Source organism: Pleurodeles waltl, chromosome 7 (genome assembly GCF_031143425.1).
Source record: "Pleurodeles waltl isolate 20211129_DDA chromosome 7, aPleWal1.hap1.20221129, whole genome shotgun sequence".
NCBI classification, from domain to species: domain Eukaryota; kingdom Metazoa; phylum Chordata; class Amphibia; order Caudata; family Salamandridae; genus Pleurodeles; species Pleurodeles waltl.
Window position 1 is genome coordinate 391,660,749 of NC_090446.1, and position 25,585 is coordinate 391,686,333.

General features: G+C 48.1%; 1 protein-coding gene across 1 annotated transcript in view; it reads right to left on the minus strand.

Annotated features, from left to right (window-relative positions):
• LOC138304104 (arf-GAP with SH3 domain, ANK repeat and PH domain-containing protein 1-like) overlaps nucleotides 1-25,585 on the minus strand; it is a 1,221,419-nt gene that overhangs the window by 425,095 nt on the left and 770,739 nt on the right. Inside the window, exon 12 of the mRNA XM_069243851.1 lies at nucleotides 23,955-23,972. Within this exon, the coding sequence (XP_069099952.1) occupies nucleotides 23,955-23,972 (18 nt within the window). The remainder of the gene's footprint in view (nucleotides 1-23,954; nucleotides 23,973-25,585) is intronic.

The following is a 25,585-nucleotide window of genomic DNA, read 5'->3' on the forward strand; positions in this document are numbered from 1 at the left end:
AGCAGAGAATGGGGTGTCAGGCCCTGCCCTGGACTTTGTACCAGATACTATGGTCACCCCGGAGGTGGGGAAAGAGGAAGGCTGTTGATGTATGCTTCACCCCAGAAAATATGATTTTGGGGCTGTGAATTGAATGACTGGGGATGCTGGATGTTGCTGGCCTTTGGTACGGCCTGGAGCCAGTGGGAGGCTGTTGGCAGGCACAAACTGTCGTGCTTGGGTTGCAGTGAATAGGGGCCCTCACCTTGAGCACTGCTGAGGACTGCCTGATTGGCAGCTTTGAGTTGCCGGACTGAATTTGGTTTTTCTGAAGGGGTTAGACGGAGTGTGCAGGGATGAGTGGCTAACCCTGTGGTTGGTTGATTGCTCAAGTTTGCTTTGTCACTGTTGGACAGGCAGGGAAGCTATGCAGGTCATGGCACATGCAATGGGTGGGCATTGGTAGTAGATTGGTTGCACTATGTTTGTCTGTGTGTGGGAAGAGGTTATTTGTTTCAAACAGTTTTATTTTGTTTTTGTTTGAACAGTGGTTGAGAGTGAGTGTATGTTAGAAATAGGGTCTCTAGTTGGCAGAGGTATACACCCTCTTCCAAGTAGGGACCACAATCCTAGTCAGAGTAAGTCACACACAACCTAAATCATCCTGTACCCACCCTCTGGTAGCTTGGCACTGAGCAGTCAGGCTTAACTTAAATGCAATGTGTAAAGTATTTGTGCAATAAATCATACAGTAACACTGTAGAAACACCACACAGGTTCAGAAAAATAGATAATATTTATCTGAATAAAATAAGGTCAAAACGGCAAAGATCCAGTAAGCACAAGTTGAAATATCACTTTTAAAAGGTTTAAAAGATTCTTAAGCTTTAGAAATAAACAGTTGTCTCTTTGTTACACACCCAGTATCTGGTATGCACTGAAAACAACGATGCACGGAGAGGAAGAGATGCGTGGAAAAATAAGGTGTTGCGTCTGATTTTCCGATGTGGCACAGATGATGAATTGTTTCTTTTCACGCTGCAAGGGGTTTGTGTCATTTTTTGGCACACAGTCTTGGTTCCTCAATGCGGTGCAGGGATAGTTTGATGCCCAAGGATGTTGTGAGAAAAATCCTTGATGTACTGGAAGAAGTCACGGGTGTCGATCCGTTACATGATGCATCAAATTTTCCATCGCAAGGCAGACACTGCGTTGAATTTCAAGTCAGGAAGTCAGGGCTGCGTTGTTCCAGTCGGCTGTGTGGCGATTTCTCGGTCGTAATGCAGGCTTCCGGTCTATTTCATCAGGCAGTTTGTGGATTTTTGATGCACAAGGAGTTTCCTGAAGAGATGAAGTCTTTTTAGCTCTGCGACTTCTGAAAACAGAGGTAAGCTCAATCCAACCCTTGGAAAGCACTTTTGGGGAAGGCAGAGTCCTTCTCAGCAAAGTCAGAGGCCAGCAGGGCAGCAGTCCTCATCAGCAAAGCAGTCCCAATGAGTCCTTTGACAAGCCAGGTAGCTCCTCTGACAGGGTGCAGGTGTACATCCAGAAGTGTGTGAGTTGGTAGGTCAGAGACCCATTTTATGTACCCAAGCATGCCTTTGAAGTGAGGGAGATTTTAAAGAGTGGTTTTGAAGTGCACAAGTTCCTCTTTCAGTCTAGTCCTGTCTGCCAGAGTCCTAGTGGGGAGTTGATCAGTCTATTGTGTGAGGGCAGGCCACTGGCCTTTGTAATGTAAATGTCAGGCCCTCCACCCTTCCGGCCTAGGAAGACCTACTTAATAATCAGATGAATGCAGATGAGAATGAGTGTCCTGTGTCTGTGGTTGTCTGGGTGAAATGCACAAGGGAGCTGTCAGCCAGCACATACCAGACAGTGATTGGAGACAGGCTGTAAGGCACAGGTGGCTTTAAGTGCAGAGAAATGCTCACTTTCTAAAAGTGGCATTTCAAAAATAGTAATATAAAATCCAACCTCACCATTAAGCAGGATTTTCTATTACCATTCTGGTCATACAAAATATGACCTGGTTACCCCTTTCAGATCAGAATCTACCATTCAAATAGTATATGAGAGCAGACCTAATGCTAGTCTGTGAAAGGAGCAGGCCTCACAGTAGTGGAAAACAAATTTAGGGGGTTTTCACTACCAGGACATAAAAAACACATATGTACATGTCCTGCCTTTTACCTACATAGCACCCTGACCTATGGGTTATCTAGGTCCTACGTTAGGGGTGACTTATATGTAGAAAAAGGGATGTTTACGGCTTGACAAGTACTTGTAAATGCCAAGTCAAAGTAGCAGTGAAACTGCACACACAGACCTTGCAATGGCAGGCCGGAGACATGGTTAAGGGGCTACTTATGTGGGTGGCACAATCAGTGCTGCAGGCCCACTAGTACCATTTAATTTGCAGGCACTGGGCACATGTAGTGCACTTTACTAGGGACTTACAGGTAAATCAAATATGCCAATCGGGATGAACCAATCTTACCATGTTTAAGGAAGAGAGCATATGCACTTCAGCACTGTTTAGCAGTCCTATAACCAGCAAAAAGTGGAGGGAGGCAGGCAAAAAGTTGGGGGATGACCACCCTAAGCCTGTGAGGTCTAACAGTGTGGCATGATGGGTGGGCTCCTTCAGGATCTGTCTACGGATGATGGGGGTGACTACAGATTTCTGACCTGGGATGACAGGGGTTTAGGCACCTTCACGAAGAGATACAGAGTGCTCACCTTCTTGAAGAGACTTAATATTAGTGTAGCATGCTTGCAGGAAACTCACTTGTATGATGTCAGGCCATGTGACTAGCAAAAAAGTGACCGGTACAGGTCTTCCACTCCTCCTGCTCCACCTATGGCGGGGACACTGATCTGGGTGGCACCAGGTTTGCAGTTCTTCTTAACATTTGTGGAGGCTGATGTGAGGGGAGGTGTGTGTTGTTACAGGGGACACTTGATGGGAGGCAGCTGACAGTACTCTACACATATGCCCCAAACACTCATGACCCTGCCTTTTTCTGGTAATGCAGGTGGTTCAAGAGACTGACTCACCCCTTATATGGTTAGTAGATTTTGACTCCATGCTGGATGGGAACCTTTATAGAACACAGGGGTGGGTACAAAATCCCTCATGACAGCTGCACTTACATGAGTTATACAAAGCATGTGCCTGGTGGATATCAGAAGTGCACAACATTCCACGCAAAGGACAAACACCTCCCATTCCGTAACTCACAATACATTCAGTAGACTAGATAGGATCCTGGTGGGAGGAGTTCTTCAGGTTGAGGAGACTCAAGTGATACACCTGGCACACCTATCCAATCACTCCCCAGTCTGCTGCAGGTTGAAATGGGGGGGCCCAGCCAGGAGGGAGGTAGCATGGAGGACATCAGTCGACATTCTCACTCATCGGGTTGGGAAGGATGCACTTTGACAGAATATATGAATGCCAATTCGGGTACCTTGGCACACAGGGCCACGGAGTGGGAGATGCTTAAGGGTATGCTTTGGGGAACCTCTCTAGGTCTAACCTGCAGGATGCAACAGCAGCTTCAGAAGGAACTGTAGAGGAAGGAGGTGGAATGGGCATCACTACAGGTGAGGGACCAGTCTCTTTCTGGCACACACACAAGGTAACTGGGGGTGTGCAGATAGATAGCGAACCTTTGGGTCCACTCAGACAAATTCACACTGAAGCAATATAGACAGCAGCTACACAGGGAGGGGGAGAGGACGATTCGGGCAGGCTCCTGGCATGAATTTTGCACAGAGAATACTCACCTCTGACAATGCATTTAGTGATGCCAGAAGACACCAATATTACCACCAGGGTAGGCATAGTGACCACGTTTCAGGATCATCTGCAGTGAGTGTATATTGTGGATCACAGGACAGTACCAGACCATCACAGGAACTTCCTTGAAAGCCTTAGGCAACCCAAACTCAAGGAGAAGGCAGCTGTGGTACTAGATGACACTACAGATCTGGAAGAACTGGGGGCAGTGTTACATATGCTATCTCCGGGCAAGGCACCAGGTGGGAATGGTTTCCCTGTTGAGTTTTACCAGGTATTCTCTACTGCAGTTACACAGGGCCTACTTCAAGCCTTTTTCACGACATGGGAAAAGGGTGTGCTGCCACCAACTATGATGGAGGGAGACATTTGTCTGCTATTAAAACCAGGTGGTAACAAGGCCGACCCCACGGCATACAGACCACTTACTATGATAAACTCAGACATGAAGGTATTGTGAAATTTCCTGGCCAAGCACTTAGGCCCTCACATGAGTAGCCTTGTCCATGAGGATCAGTGAAGGTTTATCCTGGGCCAAAACACCGGTATGAACTTCAGGCACCTGTTTCATGTCATGCAAGAGGTCGAGCAATGCTATGATGAAATGGCCTTGGTCCTTAATGTTCTAGAAAAGGCCTTCAACATCGGGGGTTATCTGCTTGAGGTCCTGTGGGTCGTGGGATTTGGTCCCCAATTACGGGGCTTGATCCTGTTACTATACACTGAACCCAGTGCCAGAGTGCGAGTAGGGCAGTGTTGCTCTGATAAATGTGTCCTTAACTGCAGAATAAACCAGGGCTGTCCCCTCTCAGTGCTCAAGTTTGTTCTTGTGATGGAGCCCTTGGCAGTCTGAGTACGGCAAGAGCTGCGGGTTTGGCACATATGCTTGGGGGATCTGCAGAAAGTCGTTTTGTTGTACATAGATGATGCAGTGTTTTACCTCTCCTACCCCAGTGACTCCCTGACTATCGTGTTGCACCTGCTGGACAACTTTGGGGCCCTTTTAGGGCTCAGGATAAATCGTGGTCAGTCCTTGCTGTTCCCTCTTGCATCACTGGTAGGCCAGAGAAGAGGGCCCAGATACGAGTCTGCAGTGGGAGCAGGCACACTCCAGATACCTGGGGATCATAGTTGCCTCACACAGGTGCAACAAATGCGCCTCAACATGGGTAGCGTTCTCGACTCATTGAGGACCTTGGTAACATTCTGAAATACACTTCCCCTACCTCTGATGAGCAGGTTGGCCATCTTCAAGATGGTGCTTTTGCCAGGCTGCTTCATATGTCCTAGGTAATTCTCTTTGCCCCCTGACAGCCACGGTGTTGAGGTAATTGTACTCGATTCTCATTTTCTTACTATCCGTAATGTTAGTTGAGTATTGACCACTGATGTCGTGTCACACCGCTTTGCACCTGGTTTAGCTGCCTATTGTCACTTTAGTGGTCACTGGTTACAGACTCCATTTTGTGTTCAGCTTAGCTTTGCCTCCACGTCAAAGTATTTTTCTGTTCAAACATGTTAAGCAATGTGTTTTTCTACTTCTACGTGTTTTTCTTCTCACCGAAGAGCTAGGGCTGATACACGACATGTAGTAGGTGAGCAGTTAGTACGATAAGGCCGTAACAAGCTAGTGTTTATCATAAGCAAAAGAACAGTTTGACTTTGAAAGGCATGTCTCAGGACGATGTCCAGCTCCCGACACATTCCTGTCACGGTTTACCTAAACAAGCCAGCATTTTTTTTATATTTCCATCTGAGAGGGAGGGCTCTCTAGAAGGTTCTCTTGTGGTTGTTTAAGATATAAAAAGATGTCTCTGCTCAGTAGCGATGAATTCCGAGACCTCGGCCAGGATTGGAAGTCAAATGCCTGACATTTTCCCGTGAGGGTGAGGATCTCTTTTGCACAGTTGAACAGGGGTCGACTTCTTGCTGGCATGAGAAAGATGAAGCGTCTGGCAGGCTCTACAGTGATGAATTTTTTTTTATTATTTGCTTTGCATTGCATATGAAGATAATATATTTATATCAATATATAAGTGTTTGTATCCTTGCCTGCAAATATTTACTGTTTATAGATTGAAGACTTTTTTTATTCATGGTCTCACGTTGTTGTTGTACAGTTTGAAAGTACATTTTTTGCTATTCAAACCTTCCTTCACGAACCTTGCAAAAAGCTATAATAAATGTCTTCTTCAGATTAAGAAGTGCATTCCAGAGAATCTTTTCGACTCCTTTCAGTGTGTATATCTTAGTTCAGTTGAAAGTAAAGCAAAACGCTATCGCAGGCAGACATAGCTTGGGCGCCCTGACCATGCTGACCAGTCTATATGAGGACAGTGGCCTGGAGGTGCCATTGCTGGATTTGTATTACTACATCGGCCACATGCAGCATGCTGGCTGGAGCCTGGGGATAGTTGGTAGAAGAACTTGCTGGCAGGGACAGTTGAGACAGGGCAGCGGTGCCTAGGCCAACCCATGTTCTAGGGACCTTGTTGACCTGAAGGCGGGCAAGCATCTGATTTCCCTGTTATAAGGGCCAGTGTGGCGTGGTACACAGATCTTGTAACTCCATTGGACGATGGAGACTGGACATGAGTCTGTGAGCTCACCCGATTTGTCTAGATAAAAGCCCCCTTCAAGCAATTACATTATAATTTTTTGCATCACACTTACCTGACCCCTAGGGATCTCCATTGCAAGACTCCACTTCGATCGGATTGCTGTCCTTGTTGCGGTGCTTGGGAGGAGGACTTCCAGGTGTTGCAGGACTTCTGGACCTGGATGGTGTATGAATTGGAACAGGCCACACACCTGAGTAGAGGGGACTCCTCATTTTGCTTGTTGGGGAACATCAAAAGGGCCAAAGGACGCAAAATTGCAATTGGTGCAGGTGCTGGTTAGGTGCAGGGTTGCGATCACTTGGATGGGTCAGCGCACCCACTCACTGGAACAGGGTCGTAGTGGGATGGTCCTTAGCTGAGGAATTCCATATGGAGCCCAGCAGACAAAACAACAGGGTGGGAGAGGAGGTCCTTGTTTGGCGAAGTTTGTGTGATAGGTTCCTGGACCCCAACTGCTTCAACAAGCAAGGATAGGGACACCTCGGACTACAACGATCGCCCTGACCTTTTATTTGCGGAGGGACAGACCCCCTATATCCCTAGGGGCAGAAGTGTATGTCTGATATGTGATGAAACCTATTTTCCCGTGCACCTCTGATATTGCGAGTGAATGCTGAATGTGATCTTTCCCGAGCATCGTCCACCATGCGAGGTAACCTACACTCTTACCACTGCTCTGTTGTTATAAAACATTGAAAAATAAAGGTTTAAATAAAAGTCATCTGTGGAATACAGTGTATTTGTTTCATCTTATGGTTTAAGGATATGTACTGATGAGGCAGAACATTTTCAGGAGCTTATTGACATATTTGCATAATGCAACAACTTATTGTGTTGTCCTTCAATACATTTCAGTACTCAATATGACAAACGTAATTCTCATGCCCATTTGCATGGTCGCAGGTTAGTCTGTTCCTACCTTTGTTTTGTGTTGCACCCTAGTTTTATTAACTTGACTGTTTCACTCTCCTTAGAGGAGAGAGGCTAAAATTGTGAATTTCTTTAGCTGATCTTTAATAATGATTAACTTTAGGTACCAAACTTATAGGAAGTGGTGTAAATATTGGATTGTGCTACCAAATATCGACTCCAAAAGTGTCGTGGTACAATAATATCAGGGATAGAATTACAAGTGACAAAATACTGAAAGGTAAGTGCATATATGGAAGTATAAATATACTATTCCTAGCCACATTTATGTACCTTGAAGTTACATGTACTTCATAAGTACATATATGTGGAGTTATGTATAGAAAACCTAGACTTACTAACCTATTCATATTTTATTTCCGATAGTCAGTCCTCCATATTGTGTCTCATTGATATTCAGGGGGCACACCTAAATATTGTGGGATACAGGGAACCCAGTTATGTTATTTATCTTTTACCCTAAATACCACAGTAATTGTGTTTAGAGAGACAATATTATTACAACCTTGTAATATCTCTTGGACTGCCCTGCCCCAGAAGACTACCATTGGGATAATTAAATATTACAATAACTCTCTCTACTCACTAAACCAGATACTGGTTTTCTTGTACAAATGCTTGAGTATGAATGGTGTTAGTTTTCTCTAAATTCTACGTTTCACATTTGCACTACAGCCATCCACCTTTAAATCTCACAATATCACCTGTTTTTACAGATATTCTATAAATTACTTTAGTGTCATATATGTAAAATGTAACAACCTGAATACTTGTCTTCTTAGCAGTTTGGTCATGTTTTTGGACCGCGTGGTGAGTAATATCATTGGCTAGCATTTCTATAAGTATAGAGAGAGTCCCCAGAGAAGGCAGAATTACACAGTAATTATTCTGCATTAAGGTCAGTGCTGACAGATAACTTATGTATTCGCCCATACCCTCAGTCAGTGCTTAATTTGTAAAATAATGACAGCTGATGCCCAAATGTGCCGCTCAGAAGCTCGGCCAAACCTACTCAATGTCAGCGTGCCGAATACCGAGGGTACTAGTGATGAATTCGCCTCATGCCTCTTAAATATATAACCTGACACTCCCTACTCCTTTATCTTCCTCTTGCAGTTTCAAAAATACTCACGATACCTTAAAAGAAAAACCAACAGCACCATAAAGTATGTTGCCACCATAAATAATAAAGTACCTTAAAAAACTGAAAAATGTAGATACAGGCACTACACACAAAATTCCTCCCCGAATCCCTACTTTACCAATTTTCAAATAGAGCACACACACGGTTTCATGACCTTGCGTCTGTACTGAAGCAATGTTTCACACCCCCGGGAGGAGGAGGTGGACTCTTCAGACACAAAACCCTCTCTTTTGCTTCTACTACTAGTGACTGCTGCCGAGCGTAATGTGGCAATTCCGCCCCACAATCACACATTGCCATGCGACTCTTGGACTGTAATGTGATCTGCTTCCCTCATGGCTGACTTGCAGATATCGCATAGCTCACTGCACGAGACACCCTTCAGGGAAAGCACATTACAGTGCAGCCCATGTTACAGATTGTGCTGCCATCATTAGAGACAAAGTGAACCAGCAGCACTGCATCCATCCGGTCAAGGTGCAACTAGGCCACTGAATTCTGATGAGGTGGAAGTGTCACGCTCATGTGCCTACCTGCGTGCTGTCTGTGTTTCTTGTGCCTGTCCTGCCCTCTGTCGTTGCTGCACCTGTCTATGCAACTCTACGCACAAACACCATGTGTGTGTGTGTGTGTGTGTGTGTGTGTGTGGTTGTATGACAGAACCACGCATGCCACTACCACGCATGCTTTTACAACACAGCTGGTACAATACAGGTACAATTACCATGCATAATCTTTACCATTCAGGATTTTACATTTATACATTTGCCATGCATGCTTTTGTTGTAAAGGAATGAATGGTACAGGCAAATGCGTGTTAATGGTTTTGCAAGTAAATGTAAGTAATTTAAAGGGAAGTACAAACCTTTTTTATGAATGTATAAAAGTTTTTATTTACTTGTAAAATTCTTACATTTTCCTGGTAAATGCATATGCTTGGTAAAAAAAGATGTCCAGGCAGGTACACACTACATATACAGGGAGTGCAGAATTATTAGGCAAGTTGTATTTTTGAGGATTAATTTTATTATTGAACAACAACCATGTTCTCAATGAACCCAAAAAACTCATTAATATCAAAACTGAATATTTTTGGAAGTAGTTTTTAGTTTGTTTTTAGTTTTAGCTATGTTAGGGGGATATCTGTGTGTGCAGGTGACTATCACTGTGCATAATTATTAGGCAACTTAACAAAAAACAATATATACCCATTTCAATTATTTATCATTACCAGTGAAACCAATATAACATCTCAACATTCACAAATATACATTTCTGACATTCAAAAACAAAACAAAAACAAATCAGTGACCAATATAGCCACCTATCTTTGCAAGGACACTCAAAAGCCTGCCATCCATGGATTCTGTCAGTGTTTTGATCTGTTCACCATCAACATTGCATGCAGCAGCAACCACAGCCTCCCAGACACTGTTCAGAGAGGTGTACTGTTTTCCCTCCTTGTAAATCTCACATTTGATGATGGACCACAGGTTCTCAATGGGGTTCAGATCAGGTGAACAAGGAGGCCATGTCATTAGATTTCCTTCTTTTATACCCTTTCTTGCCAGCCACGCTGTGGAGTACTTGGACGCGTGTGATGGAGCATTGTCCTGCATGAAAATCATGTTTTTCTTGAAGGATGCAGACTTCTTCCTGTACCACTGCTTGAAGAAGGTGTCTTCCAGGAACTGGCAGTAGGACTGGGAGTTGAGCTTGACTCCATCCTCAACCTGAAAAGGCCCCCCAAGCTCATCTTTGATGATACCAGCCCAAACCAGTACTCCACCTCCACCTTGCTGGCGTCTGAGTCGGACTGGAGCTCTCTGCCCTTTACCAATCCAGCCACGGGCCCATCCATCTGGCCCATCAAGTCTCACTCTCATTTCATCAGTCCATAAAACCTTAGAAAAATCAGTCTTGAGATATTTCTTGGCCCAGTCTTGACGTTTCAGCTTGTGTGTCTTGTTCAGTGGTGGTCGTCTTTCAGCCTTTCTTACCTTGGCCATGTCTCTGAGTATTGCACACCTTGTGCTTTTGGGCACTCCAGTGATGTTGCAGCTCTGAAATATGGCCAAACTGGTGGCAAGTGGCATCGTGGCAGCTGCACGCTTGACTTTTCTCAGTTCATGGGCAGTTATTTTGCGCCTTGGTTTTTCCACACGCTTCTTGCGACCCTGTTGACTATTTTGAATGAAACGCTTGATTGTTCGATGATCACGCTTCAGAAGCTTTGCAATTTTAAGAGTGCTGCATCCCTCTGCAAGATATCTCACTATTTTTGACTTTTCTGAGCCTGTCAAGTCCTTCTTTTGACCCATTTTGCCAAAGGAAAGGAAGTTGCCTAATAATTATGCACACCTGATATAGGGTGTTGATGTCATTAGACCACACCCCTTCTCATTACAGAGATGCACATCACCTAATATGCTTAATTGGTAGTAGGCTTTCGAGCCTATACAGCTTGGAGTAAGACAACATGCATAAAGAGGATGATGTGGTCAAAATACTCATTTGCCTAATAATTCTGCACTCCCTGTATACATATATATGTATGTAAACATAGAAATTCAGCTATTATAGTTACCTCAGCTAACTGTAAGTTGCTCTCGTAATGCACTGCTTATGACCATACATATTACATCACTCATGTCATGGTCAGTGAGATCACTGAGGACATCTCAAGTGACATCACTGATGAGTGGGTGTGTGAGTGGGACTATGGTTGAGTGAGTGGTTGAGTCAATTGCTATATAGGAGAGTGAGTGGATGTGTAAGCAGCTGTATGGGTGAGTAATTGGCAGTGTGAGTGACTGAATTAGTTGAGTGAGTTGGTTTGTGAGTAGCTGTACTGGTGACTAAGTGGGTGTGTGAGTGCTGCTCTGGGTGAGTGACTGGTTGTGTTAGTGACTATCAGTGAGTGAGTTGGTGAGTCAGTGACTGTATAGGTGAATGAGTGGGAGTATGAGTAGCTGTATGCATAAGTGAGTGGCTGTTCCAGTGACTGCATGGTAGAGTGAGTGGATGTGTGAGCAGCTGTTACGTAGAGTAAATGGGTGTGTGAGTTTCCATGTGGGTGAGTGAGTGGGTGTGTGAGTGCCTGTACTGGTGAGTGAGTGCGTGTGTGAGTGGATGTGTGGGTGAGTGAATGGTTGTCTAAACATCTGTATCAGTGAATGAGTGGCTGTGTCAGTGACTGTATGGTTGAGTGTGTGGGTGAGAGGCTGTATAAGTGAGGGAGCTGGGTGTGAGTGGTTGTGTGGGTCTGACAGCGAGTAATACGTTAATCCAACCACTACTGTGCATGGCCTTAGGCTATGCGCAGCAGGGTTTGGTTGTCTGGCCTGCATCCAGGCCCTGCGGCCAACCCCTATAACCACCCCAAGCCCTATAACTACCAAACCCCACACTGGGGGTTGGCAGCAGGGCCTGGCTGCGCGGCCAAACCCTATACATACCCAACCCCGAGCTGTGCACAGCCATTGACCAAGAACAGCGGTAGTGGACAGCAGGTCTGCTTGCCGCCTCTCCTGACCGATTTTGGCCCCAGGGACCACACTCCCTGGGGCCCAGCATAATTATTAACTCCTTTTGGTGGGAGGGAGAGCCGCATGGCCCCCCGCCCCACAGCCAATCTCGGACCCGGGGACCTCATCTCCTGGGGCCCAGCCTAATTATTTTTTGGGTGGAGGGGAGTGTGTTGCCCCCCTCCTCAGGGCTGATCTTGAACCCAGGTACCCCACCCACTGGGCCTGACTTAACTATGAATTTTTGGGGGAGGGGGCCACATGGCTCCACTCCCCAGGGCCTATCTCAATCCTGGGGACCCCATCCTCTGGGGCACGGCCTAATTATTAATTATTTTTTGGGGAGTTGAGCTGCATGGCCTCCTCCCCAGGGCCGGTCTTGGGCCTTGGAATCCCATCTCCTGGGACCCAGCCTAATACACTTTTTTAGGGAGGGTGGCCTTGTAGCCCCCCACCCCAGGGCCTTTCTTGGCCCCGGGGACCCCATCTCCCGGGGTCCAGCCATGTGACCTGGGTGCCCCCCAGGGCATCCAGTATCAATATTGGGGACTGTGGAGGGAGCCTCAAGGTCCCCATGGCCCCAGGCGGCTCCCCCACCTCCTGTAAGAAACGGCATTGCAGTCACAGAGAGAGTGTGTTGCTAAAACAGCTCCCTCTCTGTGAGAGCTGTGTCCTTTTTCCCTGCCTGCATCTTGTTGGCAGGGGAACAGAGGAAACCACTGCTCTGAGTAAGTGAGAGCTGTTTGACAAAGAGGAAGCAAAAAGAAAAGGGGAGGGTGGGGGGGAAAAGCTGACAGAAAAGGGGAGGGTGGGGGAGGAAAAGCTGACAGAAAAGGGGAGGGTGGGGGGGGAAAAGCTGACAGAAAAGTGGAGGGTGGGGGGGGAAAAGCTGACAGAAAAGGGGAGGGTGGGGGGGGAAAAGCTGACAGAAAAGGGGAGGGTGGGGGGGGAAAAGCTGACAGAAAAGGGGAGGGTGGGGGGGGAAAAGCTGACAGAAAAGGGGAGGGTGGGGGGGGAAAAGCTGACAGAAAAGGGGAGGGTGGGGGGGGAAAAGCTGACAGAAAAGGGGAGGGTGGGGGGGGAAAAGCTGACAGAAAAGGGGAGGGTGGGGGGGGAAAAGCTGACAGAAAAGGGGAGGGTGGGGGGGGAAAAGCTGACAGAAAAGGGGAGTGTGGGGGGGGAAAAGCTGACAGAAAAGGGGAGGGTGGGGGGGGAAAAGCTGACAGAAAAGGGGAGGGTGGGGGGGAAAAGCTGACAGAAAAGGGGAGGGTGGGGGGGAAAAGCTGACAGAAAAGGGGAGGGTGGGGGGGAAAAGCTGACAGAAAAGGGGAGGGTGTGGGGGGAAAAGCTGACAGAAAAGGGGAGGGTGTGGGGGGAAGCTGACAGAAAAGGGGAGGGTGGGGGGGAAAGCTGACAGAAAAGGGGAGGGTGGGGGGGGAAAGCTGACAGAAAAGGGGAGGGTGGGGGGGGAAAGCTGACAGAAAAAGGGAGGGTGGGGGGGGAAAGCTGACAGAAAAGGGGAGGGTGGGGGGGGAAAGCTGACAGAAAAGGGGAGGGTGGGGGGGGAAAGCTGACAGAAAAGGGGAGGGTGGGGGGGGAAAGCTGACAGAAAAGGGGAGGGTGGGGGGGGAAAGCTGACAGAAAAGGGGAGGTGGGGGGGGAAGCTGACAGAAAAGGGGAGGGTGGGGGGGGAAAGCTGACAGAAAAGGGGAGTGTGGGGGGGGGAAAGCTGACAGAAAAGGGGCGGGTGGGGGGGGAAAGCTGACAGAAAAGGGGCGGGTGGGGGGGGAAAGCTGACAGAAAAGGGGCGGGTGGGGGGGGAAAGCTGACAGAAAAGGGGCGGGTGGGGGGGGAAAGCTGACAGAAAAGGGGCGGGTGGGGGGGAAAAGCCGACAGAAAAGGGGCGGGTGGGGGGATAAAGCCGACAGAAAAGGGGCGGGTGGGGGGGAAAAGCCGACACAAAAGGGGCGGGTGGGGGGGAAAAGCCGACACAAAAGGGGCGGGTGGGGGGGAAAAGCCGACAGAAAAGGGGCGGGTGGGGGGGGAAAAGCCGACAGAAAAGGGGCGGGTGGGGGGGAAAAAGCCGACAGAAAAGGGGCGGGTGGGGGGGAAAAGCCGACAGAAAAGGGGCGGGTGGGGGGGAAAAGCCGACAGAAAAGGGGCGGATGGGGGGGAAAAGCCGACAGAAAAGGGGCGGGTGGGGGGGAAAAGCCGACAGAAAAGGGGCGGGTGGGGGGGAAAAGCCGACAGAAAAGGGGCGGGTGGGGGGGATAAGCCGACAGAAAAGGGGCGGGTGGGGGGGATAAGCCGACAGAAAAGGGGCGGGTGGGGGGGAAAAGCCGACAGAAAAGGGGCGGGTGGGGGGGAAAAGCCGACAGAAAAGGGGCGGGTGGGGGGGAAAAGCCGACAGAAAAGGGGCGGGTGGGGGGGAAAAGCCAACAGAAAAGGGGCGGGTGGGGGGGAAAAGCCAACAGAAAAGGGGCGGGTGGTGGGGGAAAAGCCAACAGAAAAGGGGCGGGTGGGGGGGGGGAAAAGCCAACAGAAAAGGGGCGGGTGGGGGGGGGGAAAGCCGACAGAAAAGGGGCGGGTGGGGGGGGGAAAGCCGACAGAAAAGGGGCGGGTGGGGGGGGGAAAGCCGACAGAAAAGGGGCGGGTGGGGGGGGAAAAGCCGACAGAAAAGGGGCGGGTGGGGGGGGAAAAGCCGACAGAAAAGTGGCGGGTGGGGGGGGAAAAGCCGACAGAAAAGGGGCGGGTGGGGGGGGAAAAGCCGACAGAAAAGGGGCGGGTGGGGGGGGAAAAGCCGACAGAAAAGGGGCGGGTGGGGGTGGAAAAGCCAACAGAAAAGGGGCGTGTGGAGGGGAAAAGCCGACAGAAAAGGGGCGGGTGGGGGTGAAAAGACGACAGAAAAGGGGCGGGTGGGGGGGGGAAAGCCGACAGAAAAGGGGCGGGTGGGGGGGAAAAGCCGACAGAAAAGGGGCGGGTGGGGGGGAAAAGCCGACAGAAAAGGGGCGGGTGGGGGGGAAAAGCCGACAGAAAAGGGGCGGGTGGGGGGGAAAAGCCGACAGAAAAGGGGCGGGTGGGGGGGAAAAGCCGACAGAAAAGGGGCGGGTGGGGGGGAAAAGCCGACAGAAAAGGGGCGGGTGTGGGGGGAAGCGACAGAAGCGGGGCGGGTGGGGGGGGAAGCGACAGAAGCGGGGCGGGTGGGGGGGGAAGCGACAGAAGCGGGGCGGGTGGGGGGGGAAGCGACAGAAGCGGGGCGGGTGGGGGGGGAAGCAACAGAAGCGGGGCGGGTGGGGGGGGAAGAGACAGAAGCGGGGCAGGTGGGGGGGAAAATCGACAGAAGCGGGGTGGGTGGGAGGAGAAGCGACAGAAGCGGGCGGGTGGGGGGGAAGCGACAGAAGCAGGGCGGGTGGGGGGGGAAGCGACAGAAGCAGGGCGGGTGGGGGGGAAGCTGCAGAAGCTGTGAGTCCAACCATGCTTGTTGATTGTTTGCTAGGCAATGACCTGGAGGATTCCCCTTGGAAGGAGGTGGAACACAGGTCCCACTTGGAGATGTTGGGTCTGCCTGGGTGGGTATGTGTATCCACCCGGTCAATGGCAGCCCTTCAGGGTAATAAAGAGCCCCTGGAGCCTGAAACAGTGGACCAGGGGACCGCCAAGAAGAGTAAGGGCAGGGGGTGCGGGAAACCGGCCCCAAAGTTCCCACGGTCCAGGAGGAGGTGGAGCCTGAGGGTGACACCCCGGAGCCTACAGGAGAACAGGTGGCTGAACTGGGGAGGTCCCTGAGCTATCGCAGTGGCAGCAGGAAGGGAGGCCCACCAACACAGAAGACATTCCCTACTCTGGAGGGTTTGCAGCAGCAGGCTGCAGACCAGGTGGCTGGCAAGGAGCCAGAATCACACCTGATTTATTGAGAGGATGACCTCCTGTATAGCGAGCCTAAGGTTCCTGAGCCTGGGTCAGCCCGTGTGCTGGTGGTACCACAGTGCTTCAGGGCCTTTCTACTGGGGTTGACTCATGATGTGCGTTTAGCTGGACATTTGGGATGGGACAAGAGGCTTGTCACCCACTTTCACTGGCCCCTAATGCGCAGGCACTCAGATGCACATTGCAGGTCTTGTCAGACTTGCCAGGCAAGTGGCAAGAGTGGAGGGAAACGTAAGGTTCCTCTCCAATTTACCTGTTGTCAGTACTCCCCTTGAGTGGGTGGGCATTGACATTATGGGGCCTCGGGATCCCAGGACAGCCATGGGCAACAGGTTCATCCTGGTCTTGGTGGACCATGCCACCCAGTACCCAGAAGCCATTCCTTTGAGATCAATCACTTCCCCTGTGGTGGGTCGTGCTTTGAATGGGTTTTTTACCCGCATGGGGTTCCCAAGGAAGTGGTATCTGATAGGGGTACCAACTTCATATCCACGTATATGAAGTCTCTGTGGAAGGAGTGTGGGGTAACCTACAAGTTCACCACCCCTTACCACCCCCAAAGTAATGGTCTGTTTGAGAGAGTCAACCGCACCTTGAAAGGCATGATCATGGGCCTGTCAGAGCCCTTGAGGCGGAAGTGGGGCGTCCTCTTGCCATGCCTTCTATTCGCCAACAGGGAGGTGCCTCAAAAGGGATTTGGGTTTAGTCCCTTTGAGCTGATTTATGGCCACCCTGTGAGGGGACCTTTGAGTCCGGTGAAGGAGGATTTGGAAAAAGCTCCTAGTAACCCCCACCAGGATGTATTCAGTTACATGCTGGCTTTGAGAAAGCAGACTGCCCGCTTCAGGAGTCTCGCACAGGAGAACCTGGAAGCACGCCAGGAGGACATGAAACGCTGGTATGACCAGAATGCCACTCTGGTCGAGTTTCAACCTGGACAAAAAGTGTGGGTGATGGCACAAGTGGAGCCTAGGGCGTTCCAGGATGAGTGGACTGGGGCATTTGAGGCTCTGGAGTGCAAGAGTGAAGTCACCTACCTGGTGGACTTGCAGTCTCCAAGGAATCCTCTAAGGGTCCTGCATGTCAACCGCCGCAAGCCTCACTTTAAGCAGACTGAACTGTCTATGCTCCTTGAAACAGATGATGGGGTAGAGGAGGAGAGCGAGCCTCTTCCTGACCTTCTGTCTGCAGGAGAAAAAGATGGGTCAGTGGAGGGAGTGATCTTCTCCCCCTCCCTGACTGAGGAGCAGCAAGGTGATTGTCGCCACGTGTTGGGACAGTTTGCCTCACTGTTTTCCCTGATCCCAGGAGTCACACACTTGTGCACACATGCCTGTGACTATGGTTTGTGGAGCTATCCTGCAGTTCCTACATATCCATCCGCTCCCAAAGGGAATCTACACTTTAATCATATTTAACGGTAGCCCCCATGTTAACCTATAAGAGGTACAGGCCTCGCAACAGTGAAAAACAAATTTTGCAATATTTCACTGTCAGGACATATAAAACACATTACTATCTGTCCTACCTTAACCATACATTGCACCCTGCCCTTGGGGCTACCTAGGGCCTACCTTAGGGGTGTCTGACATGTGAGAAAAGGGAAGGTTTAGGCCTGGCAAGTGGGTACATTTGCCAAGTCGAATTTACAAGTAAAACTGCACACACAGACACTGCAATGGCAGGTCTGAGACATGATTACAGAGCTACTCATGTGGGTGGCATAACCAGGGCTGCAGTCCCACTAGTGGCATTTGATTTACAGGCTCTGGCCACCTCTAGTGCACTGTACTAGGCACTTACTAACAAATCAAATATGCTGATCATGGACAAGCCAATTACATACACATTTTGTAAAGGAACACTTGCACTTTAGCACTGGTTAACAGCGGTAAAGTACTCAGAGTAACAAAAACAGCAAAATCAGAGTCCAGCACACAACAACCTGGGAAACAGAGACAAAAAGTTAAGGGAGACCACGCCAAGGATGAAAAGTCTAACATCTGCATTTCCTGATGAGACATCTGTGCTAGGAGGGAGGGGATGAGTGTTCACTCACACCTGAAAGGGCTGTGACTGCCCTCACACAATGCAGTCTCCAACCCCCTGGTGAGTGTCTGGGATCTAGCCTGGGCAAGGCAGGATTTCACATTCAAGAGAAACTTTGCTTTGAAGTAAGCCTACTTCAAATGAGAAATTGGGTATAAGAAGGGCACCCAAAAACCCAGGCTTGAGAACACTTCTGGAAATGAAGAGGAACCTCTGCCTGGAGAAGAGCTGAGGAAGAAGAGCTGCCCTGCCTGTGACTGCTTTGTGGAGCTATCCTGGAGTTGCTGCTTCTGCCAGAGTAAGAGGGCAAATAGTGGGCTTTGTGTGCCTTCCATTTTATGAAGATCTCCAAGGGCTTGATTTAGGGCTTGCCTCCTGTTGTTTGAAGTCTCAGGGACACCAAAGACTTCTCTCTGCCAGCACCTGGAGTCTCTGGAGAGACTCCTACTCTGCCAAGTGGTGCCCATACAGATCCTGGGACCCTGAAAGGAGAAGCTGGCAGCCTGAGAGGAAGAAATCCATGCACAGAACGCTGTGCAGGGAAAAGATCAATGCAACTCTGATCTGCGGCTAAAAAAAAAAAATCGACGCACCGCTGGGTTTGTGGCTGAAAATCGACACTCGCCTGCAACGCGACCCGAAGATCAATGCCCTGGGCTGGGGAAACGATGCACAGCATCGCTGATGGAGGCTGGTGAGATTGCAACCAGCGCTGCGCGGTTTTCAGATCATTGCGTGGCTGGGCGTGCAAAAACATCGCAAGGCCTGCCCGGACCCGAGAGTGCTGACCGGATAGACACATCGCTCTCCTGCAGAGAGAAGAAACGACGTGCCCTGACCCAACGAAAGGAGAAACAACGCAGTGTCTCGCTCGTGAGTGAAATCGATGCATCGCAAGCCCTTTTCGACACACACTTGCCCTTGCGGGATTATTTTTGATGCACCCAAGGTACATTTTCACAATAACAGTGTTAGTGTGTGTTTAAAACTACATGAAGACTCTTTTTTCTTTTTAATGGATAACTTGACTTGTGTATTGTGGATTTTTGTCGTTTTGACCTTGTTTTGTTTAGATAAATATTGTCTATTGTTCTAAACATGTGCTGTGTCATTTTGTAGTGTTTTCATTAAGTTGCTGTGTGTGTTGGTACAAATACTTTACACCTAGCACTCTGAAGTTAAGCCTACTGTTCGTGCCAAGCTACCAAAGGGGTAAGCAGGGGTTAGCTGAGGGTGGTTCTCTTTTATCCTGACTAGAGTGAGGGTCCTTGCTTGGACAGTGGGTAACCTGACTGCCAACCAAAGACCCCATTTCTAACATGTGTGTATACATGTTTTCCTTTGTACTGGGGTTGGCTCCTGGTTTCCAGGAGGCAATTCCTGCCCCATCCTTTGTCTAGTGTTTTATGTAGTCTTAAGTGCATAACTGTGACAGTGTGCTATTGCAGTTTTCCAGGAATTGCCACTGTCTCTCCTGCTGGACCCACAAGGGCTTGTCTCATGTACGCAAGCACAATCCTTGTTTATGCCCTAAGGATCCAGAGACAGAATCACTTCCGCTGCCTCCTTTCTATGGGGCTTGTGGGATGACTATCTGTAAAGGTAATCTGTACAGAGGTATTGACGTTCCCTGTTGCTGTGGGAAGTTCTGAGCCTTACCTGTGTACACCCTTAGTGGTAACACCAGTGTGGTTGTCCATTACTGATCTGCTCCCTGTTTGTTCACACAAAGTTTGCTCTGCCTTTACTATTCTGTGCCTTACTATAGCTGTTCATTCCCGGTTTATGCCTTTTGCTGATGTAGGAAGTTGGCTCTGTATGTACTATTTCAAAGTAAGAAATAGCATACACAGAGTCCAAGGGTTCCCCTTAGAGGTAAGATAGGGGCAAAAAGAGATAATTCTAATGCTCTATTTTGTGGTAGTGTGGTCGAGCAGTAGGCTTATCAGAGGTTAGTGTTAAGCATTTGTTGTACACACACAGGCAATAAATGAGGAACACACACTCAAAGACAATTCTAGGCCAATAGGTTTTATATAGAAAAATATATTTTCTTAGTTTATTTTAAGAACAACAGGTTCAAGATTTACACACAATACTTTAAACGAAAGGTATTTCACTGCGGTATCTTAGGAACTTTGAATCAACACAATATCATGTACAATTTCGGCAAAAATTGCAATAAGCTATTTTAAAACTAGACACTGCAATTTTCAACAGTTCCTGGGGGAGGTAAATTTTGGTTAGTTTTGCAGGTAAGTAAAACACCTACAGGGCTCAAAGTTGGGTCCAAGGTAGCCCACTGTTGGGGGTTCAGGGCAACCCCAAAGTTACCACACCAGAAGCTCAGGGCCGGTCAGGTGCAGAGGTCAAAGTGGTGCAGAAAATGCATAGACTTCAATGGAGAAGGGGGTGCCCCGGTTCCAGTCTGCCAGCAGGTAAGTACCCGTGACTTCGGAGGGTTTTGTAGGGCATCCGGGGGGACACAAGTCAGCACAAAAAGTGCACCCTCAGCGGCACAGGGGCAGCCTGGGGGCAGAGTGCAAACAGGCATCGGGTTTGCAATTGGTTTCAATGGGAGACCCAGGGGTCTCTTCAGCAAAGCAGGCAGGCAAGGGGGGGGGGGGGCTCCTCGGGGTAGCCACCACCTGGACAAGGGAGAGGGCCCACCTGAGGGTTGCTTCTGCACTGGAGGTCGGATCCGTCAGATCCTGGGGGCTGTGGGTGCAGCGTCTTTACCAAGCATCAGGTTCTTTGAAGCTGGCAGTCGCGGTCAGGGGGAGCCTCTGGATTCCCTCTGCAGGCGTCGCTGTGGTGGTTCGGGGGGGTCAACTCTGGCTACTCACGGGCTCGCAGTCGCCGGGGAGTCCTCCCTGTAGTGTTTTTTCTCCACAGGTCGAGCCGGGGGCGTCTGGTGCAGAGTGGAAAGTCTCACGCTTCCGGCGGGAAACGTGCAGTCCTTTAAAAGTTGTTTCTTTGTTACAAGTTTCAGTTTTTGTGGAACAGGGCCGCTGTTCTCTGGAGTTCTTGGTCCTTTTAGATGCAAGGTAGTCCTCTGAGGCTTCAGAGGTCCCTGGACCCTGGGGGACACGTAGCTGTTGCAGTTTTCTTCGAAGTAGGGAGACAGGCCAGTGGGGCTGGGGCCAAATCAGTTGTCGTCTCAGTCTTCACTGCAGGGCTTCAGATCAGCAGTCCTTCTTCTTTAGGTTGCAGGAATCTGTTTTCCTAGGTTCTGGGGGGCCCTAAATACTCAATTTAGGGGGGTGTTTTTACGTCTGGGGGTTAGTAGCCAATGGCTACTAGCCCTGAGGGTGGCTACACCCTCTTTGTGCCTCCTCCCTGAGGGGAGGGGGGCACATCCCTAATCCTATTGGGGGAATCCTCCATCTGCAAGATGGAGGATTTCTAAAAGTCAGAGTCACCTCAGCTCAGGACACCTTAGGGGTTGTCCTGACTGGGCAGTGACTCCTCCTTGTTTTTCTCATTATCTCCTCCGGCCTTGCTGCCAAAAGTGGGGCCGTGGCCGGAGGGGGCGGGCATCTCCACTAGCTGGGATGCCCTGTGGCGCTGTAACAAAGGGGGTGAGCCGTTGAGGCTCACCGCCAGGTGTTACAGATCCTGCAGGGGGAGGTGGTTAGCAGGCCTCAGCACACTTTCAAATCATAACTTGACATCAGCAAAGGCAAAAATTCAGTGGGTAACCATGCCAAGGAGGCATTTCCTTACACTGCAGTTCTGCTTCGGTACACTACCTCCATAGGGAGATATTCTGTGACTTTAAGGGGTACTCCGCGCAGAGTCCTGACAGATCCGCCCGGAGTAGTGACACCTTACTGCTTACGTAGCTTAGAAGAATTCCGTCTGCTTGTCAATCATCTGTCCGATTGTACGAAGACTGTTGTCATTTGCTATGTGAATGTGCTGTTGAATACAGGCCTGCTTAAGGTTAATTCTTCTGGCTGACTGGAATATAAGCTCAGGAGGGTTGCTTCAGGGAGGAAGGGTGCTTGGGATACACCCCCTGTAATAAATGTATTCTGCAGTAATTAGTTGGGTACCGGTGCTTTAAGTCGGGTATGGTGAGGTGTTTGTCAGATTTTACTTGGGATTTTTACATAAGCCTGCACGCACGCGCACGCACGCACGCACGCACGCACACACACACACACACACACACACACACACACACACACACACACACACACAGTCTCTTTTCTTAAAGGTCTTTAAATGTTTATTTTAGAAAAACTGCTCATTAAGACCCTCCTGCCCCTGCTCAAATAATGTATTTTAACCAGCTTGAATGTTGGGAAATCTGAAACTCACCTGCCCATCTTTCTGACTAAGATATTCCCCAGTATAAGCGCCATACTTTCAGCCAAACTGGATCACATGCAGGCCATGCAAATTTCATATTACACAGGTGTAATTTCACATAATTGTAAAATCTATACATAAAAGGGAGGGGGAGTTCTTATGTAAGATTTTTAGTATGCTTAGTCACAAATATTTACGTTACAAGTAAAAAAAAATGTTAAGGCTTTAATGGTTATGTAGGACACACTAAATATGTATATCTATATTTGAACATATGGGTGTATTTGCTTATTTAAAAAAAAATCCATACTTAAAAGGAAGTGGGAGTTCTTATGTAAGATTTTTTGTATGATTAGTCGCAAATATTTACGTTACAAGTAAAACATTTTTTTAAGGTTTTAATGGTTATGTAGGACACACTAAATATGTATATCTATATTTGTACATATGGGTGCACTTGCTTATTTTAAATATTGAAAATATGTGCAGGATATAAATTGCTGAATACAGTCTATAATATTGTCTGAATACATATTGCCTGATGTAACTAATAATGGGTTACATGTGAAGAAGATGGGTATGGATATGTATTCAGGGGATTAAATATGTTAGGTATTTGTAATTTGTTATGTACTTTGTTGTTGCTTCTTTTCTGTTGCTGGTGTTAAATGTAGAGGTCTTGATGTTTTATTGTATCTTGATATAGGTGGATTTGGTGAACTGTGGGCACCTTGTTGTTTTATAAATTTCTGTTTTTTTCTTATTGTTGGTAATTTATGCATATACGTGTGTTTTATTTTGTTTTTAGCCCTGATGAAGTCCCATCATGAGGATGAACCACGTTGGCTGGGCTGATGTTGAATGATCATTAAAGGAATAAAAAAAACAATTTTGGAATAAAACACAAACTGGATTGCTAAGAAAGTCTGTATTTTCATATGATAAGACTTTTAAAAAATGTTCTAGTATTACTGGATCTTTTGAGCAATCAATGAAATTTCTTTAGACTACCTAGCGCTCCTTTTTATGTATGGATGTTGGTATTGGTTATATGGTCTCTAACCAATAGGACCATTGGGAGGTAGTGTGCTGCATCATTATACTCTAAGCACTAACACCTGTGCTGCTGCTTGTTGGCCAATATTGCTCTGCAAGTGGTTTTTACATAATTGTGGTAGTTTCACCTTATGCTTACTTATATACGAAATCCCTGCAATTACTCTGTTAAACTGATTCATCGAATTATGTACTGTTCACAAAAATCGAAAGTTAGAACACAGGAAGAACGGGAACCAGTTTCATTTCATGTAATTTTTCTTAAAATGTTGTGTAGTTATGCAAAGGCAAATTATGGACACCTCTGACTACAAGCTGCTATACAGTAGTACATCATAAATCAGATTCCAAAATGTAGAGCAATTGTTGTCATTCAGTATGTAAATATGTCCTTGGATTATGGAAAGCATGAAACATCAACATGCCTACTAGACTAATGAGTTACTCTGACATGTGAGACTGGCCATAGATATGCTAGGTTGGGGTTGGGGGGGGGGGGCAGTTCATAGCAGAAAGTGTGGGCAGGTGGTTGATACAATGACAAGTCATTTGGAAACCTGCATAGGATTTATTCAGTCGGACTCCAGAGCTTCCAGTCTCACCTTCATGAGCTCCACGCCCTAAAAAACAAAAAAGGTGAACTTTTAGTAAAGGAGGGCAAGGCTACAACAAAACCATTTGATCAACATAAAACGAGAAGCAAGAAGAGGCCTAAGACACACCATATACTCAAAAACAATATCTTCAGTTATTACATATGCAGGTTATTCTCCTCACAAAACTCTTAATCTACTGTGGGCTCCACCAGAAAGGTTACACTCTCTTAGGTCTGGCTACAGACAGAGATAGCTGTCTAATAGGCATATCATATGTCATCAAATTTGATAAAAATTACAAAACGTATGTATAGAGAGGTCTTTGGGTGACTTCCCCATAACATTAGCTGTCTTCTATTTTTCATGCATGTCCTTTGATTCAATGAGCTGTCCCTCAACATCAGGGCATTTCATAGGTGATTACATTGAACTATTTTTTTGTCCTACTAAGATTTGGTGATAGGGCATCAAATAGTAACTTTGTTATACTTTTTACAACTATCCATGCACACACAAACATTGATTTTAATCACTCAAACATTAAATGAGCGACACATGGTGGTATCAGTGACAGTATCCTAGAAGCTATTTGAGCAATTGTGCAGTTGAGCGCTGGAATTGAGCGTCCAGATGTGCATCTTTGGCTGGCAAGACACAATGTTGAAGTCATCATGACAGAAGCTGTGCTCCTGGCCACTGTCTCACAAGGTGGGACACCACAGTGTGTTTTGTCTCTGTTACGCCTGGTATGGAGGACTGTAGGCTGCAGGAACACTGCTCAGTTCAGCAGTTTGAATTTCTGTAATAATTTTTAGTGCCCTACTGACCTATTCATTTGTTGTGAGTGCTTTCAAAGTATGCTCATGAGGTGGATTAGACAGGGTTTGATTGGAGTGAGGTGGATTGGAGTGGGGTGGATGCATTGAGGTGGGGGTCGGGTGGATTGGATTGTGATGGGGTGGACTGTAGTTGGGTGAATTGGATTGGATTGCCGTGGGGTGGATTGGATTGGAGTGGAGCAGGCTGGATTGGATTGGATTGGAGTGTGGTGGACTGGACTGGGATTGTCCAGGGTGTATTGAATTGGGGTGGATTGGAGTAGAGTGGGATGGATTGGAGAGGAGTGGATTGAAATGGGGTGGGATGGGCTGGAGTGTGGTTGATTGGATTGGGGTGGCGTGGGGTGGATTGGAGTGGGGTGTGATGGACTGGACTGGGGTGGACTGGACTGGACTGGATTGGGGTAGATCGGACTGGGCAGGGTGTATTGGACTGAGTGGGGTGGGGCAGATTAGATTGATTGTGATGGACAGAATTGTGTATAGTAGATTGTATTGGGGTGTACTGGATAAGGGTGGGGTGGATTGGGATGGGGTGGAATTGAGTTGGCTGGATTGGCTTGGGGTGTATTGGAGTTGAGTGAATTGGGGTGGAGTGGGGTGAATTGGATGGAGTGGGTACATTGGGTTGGAGTAGGGTGGATTGAATTGGACTGGAGTGGGGTGTAATGGATCAGAGTGGGGTGGGATGGACTGAACTGTGATGAGGTGGGGTGGATTGGATTGGGATATAGTGCAGTGTACTGGAGTAGAGTTGTGGATTTGTGTGAGTGGGGTGGGGTGGATTGAAATGGGGTG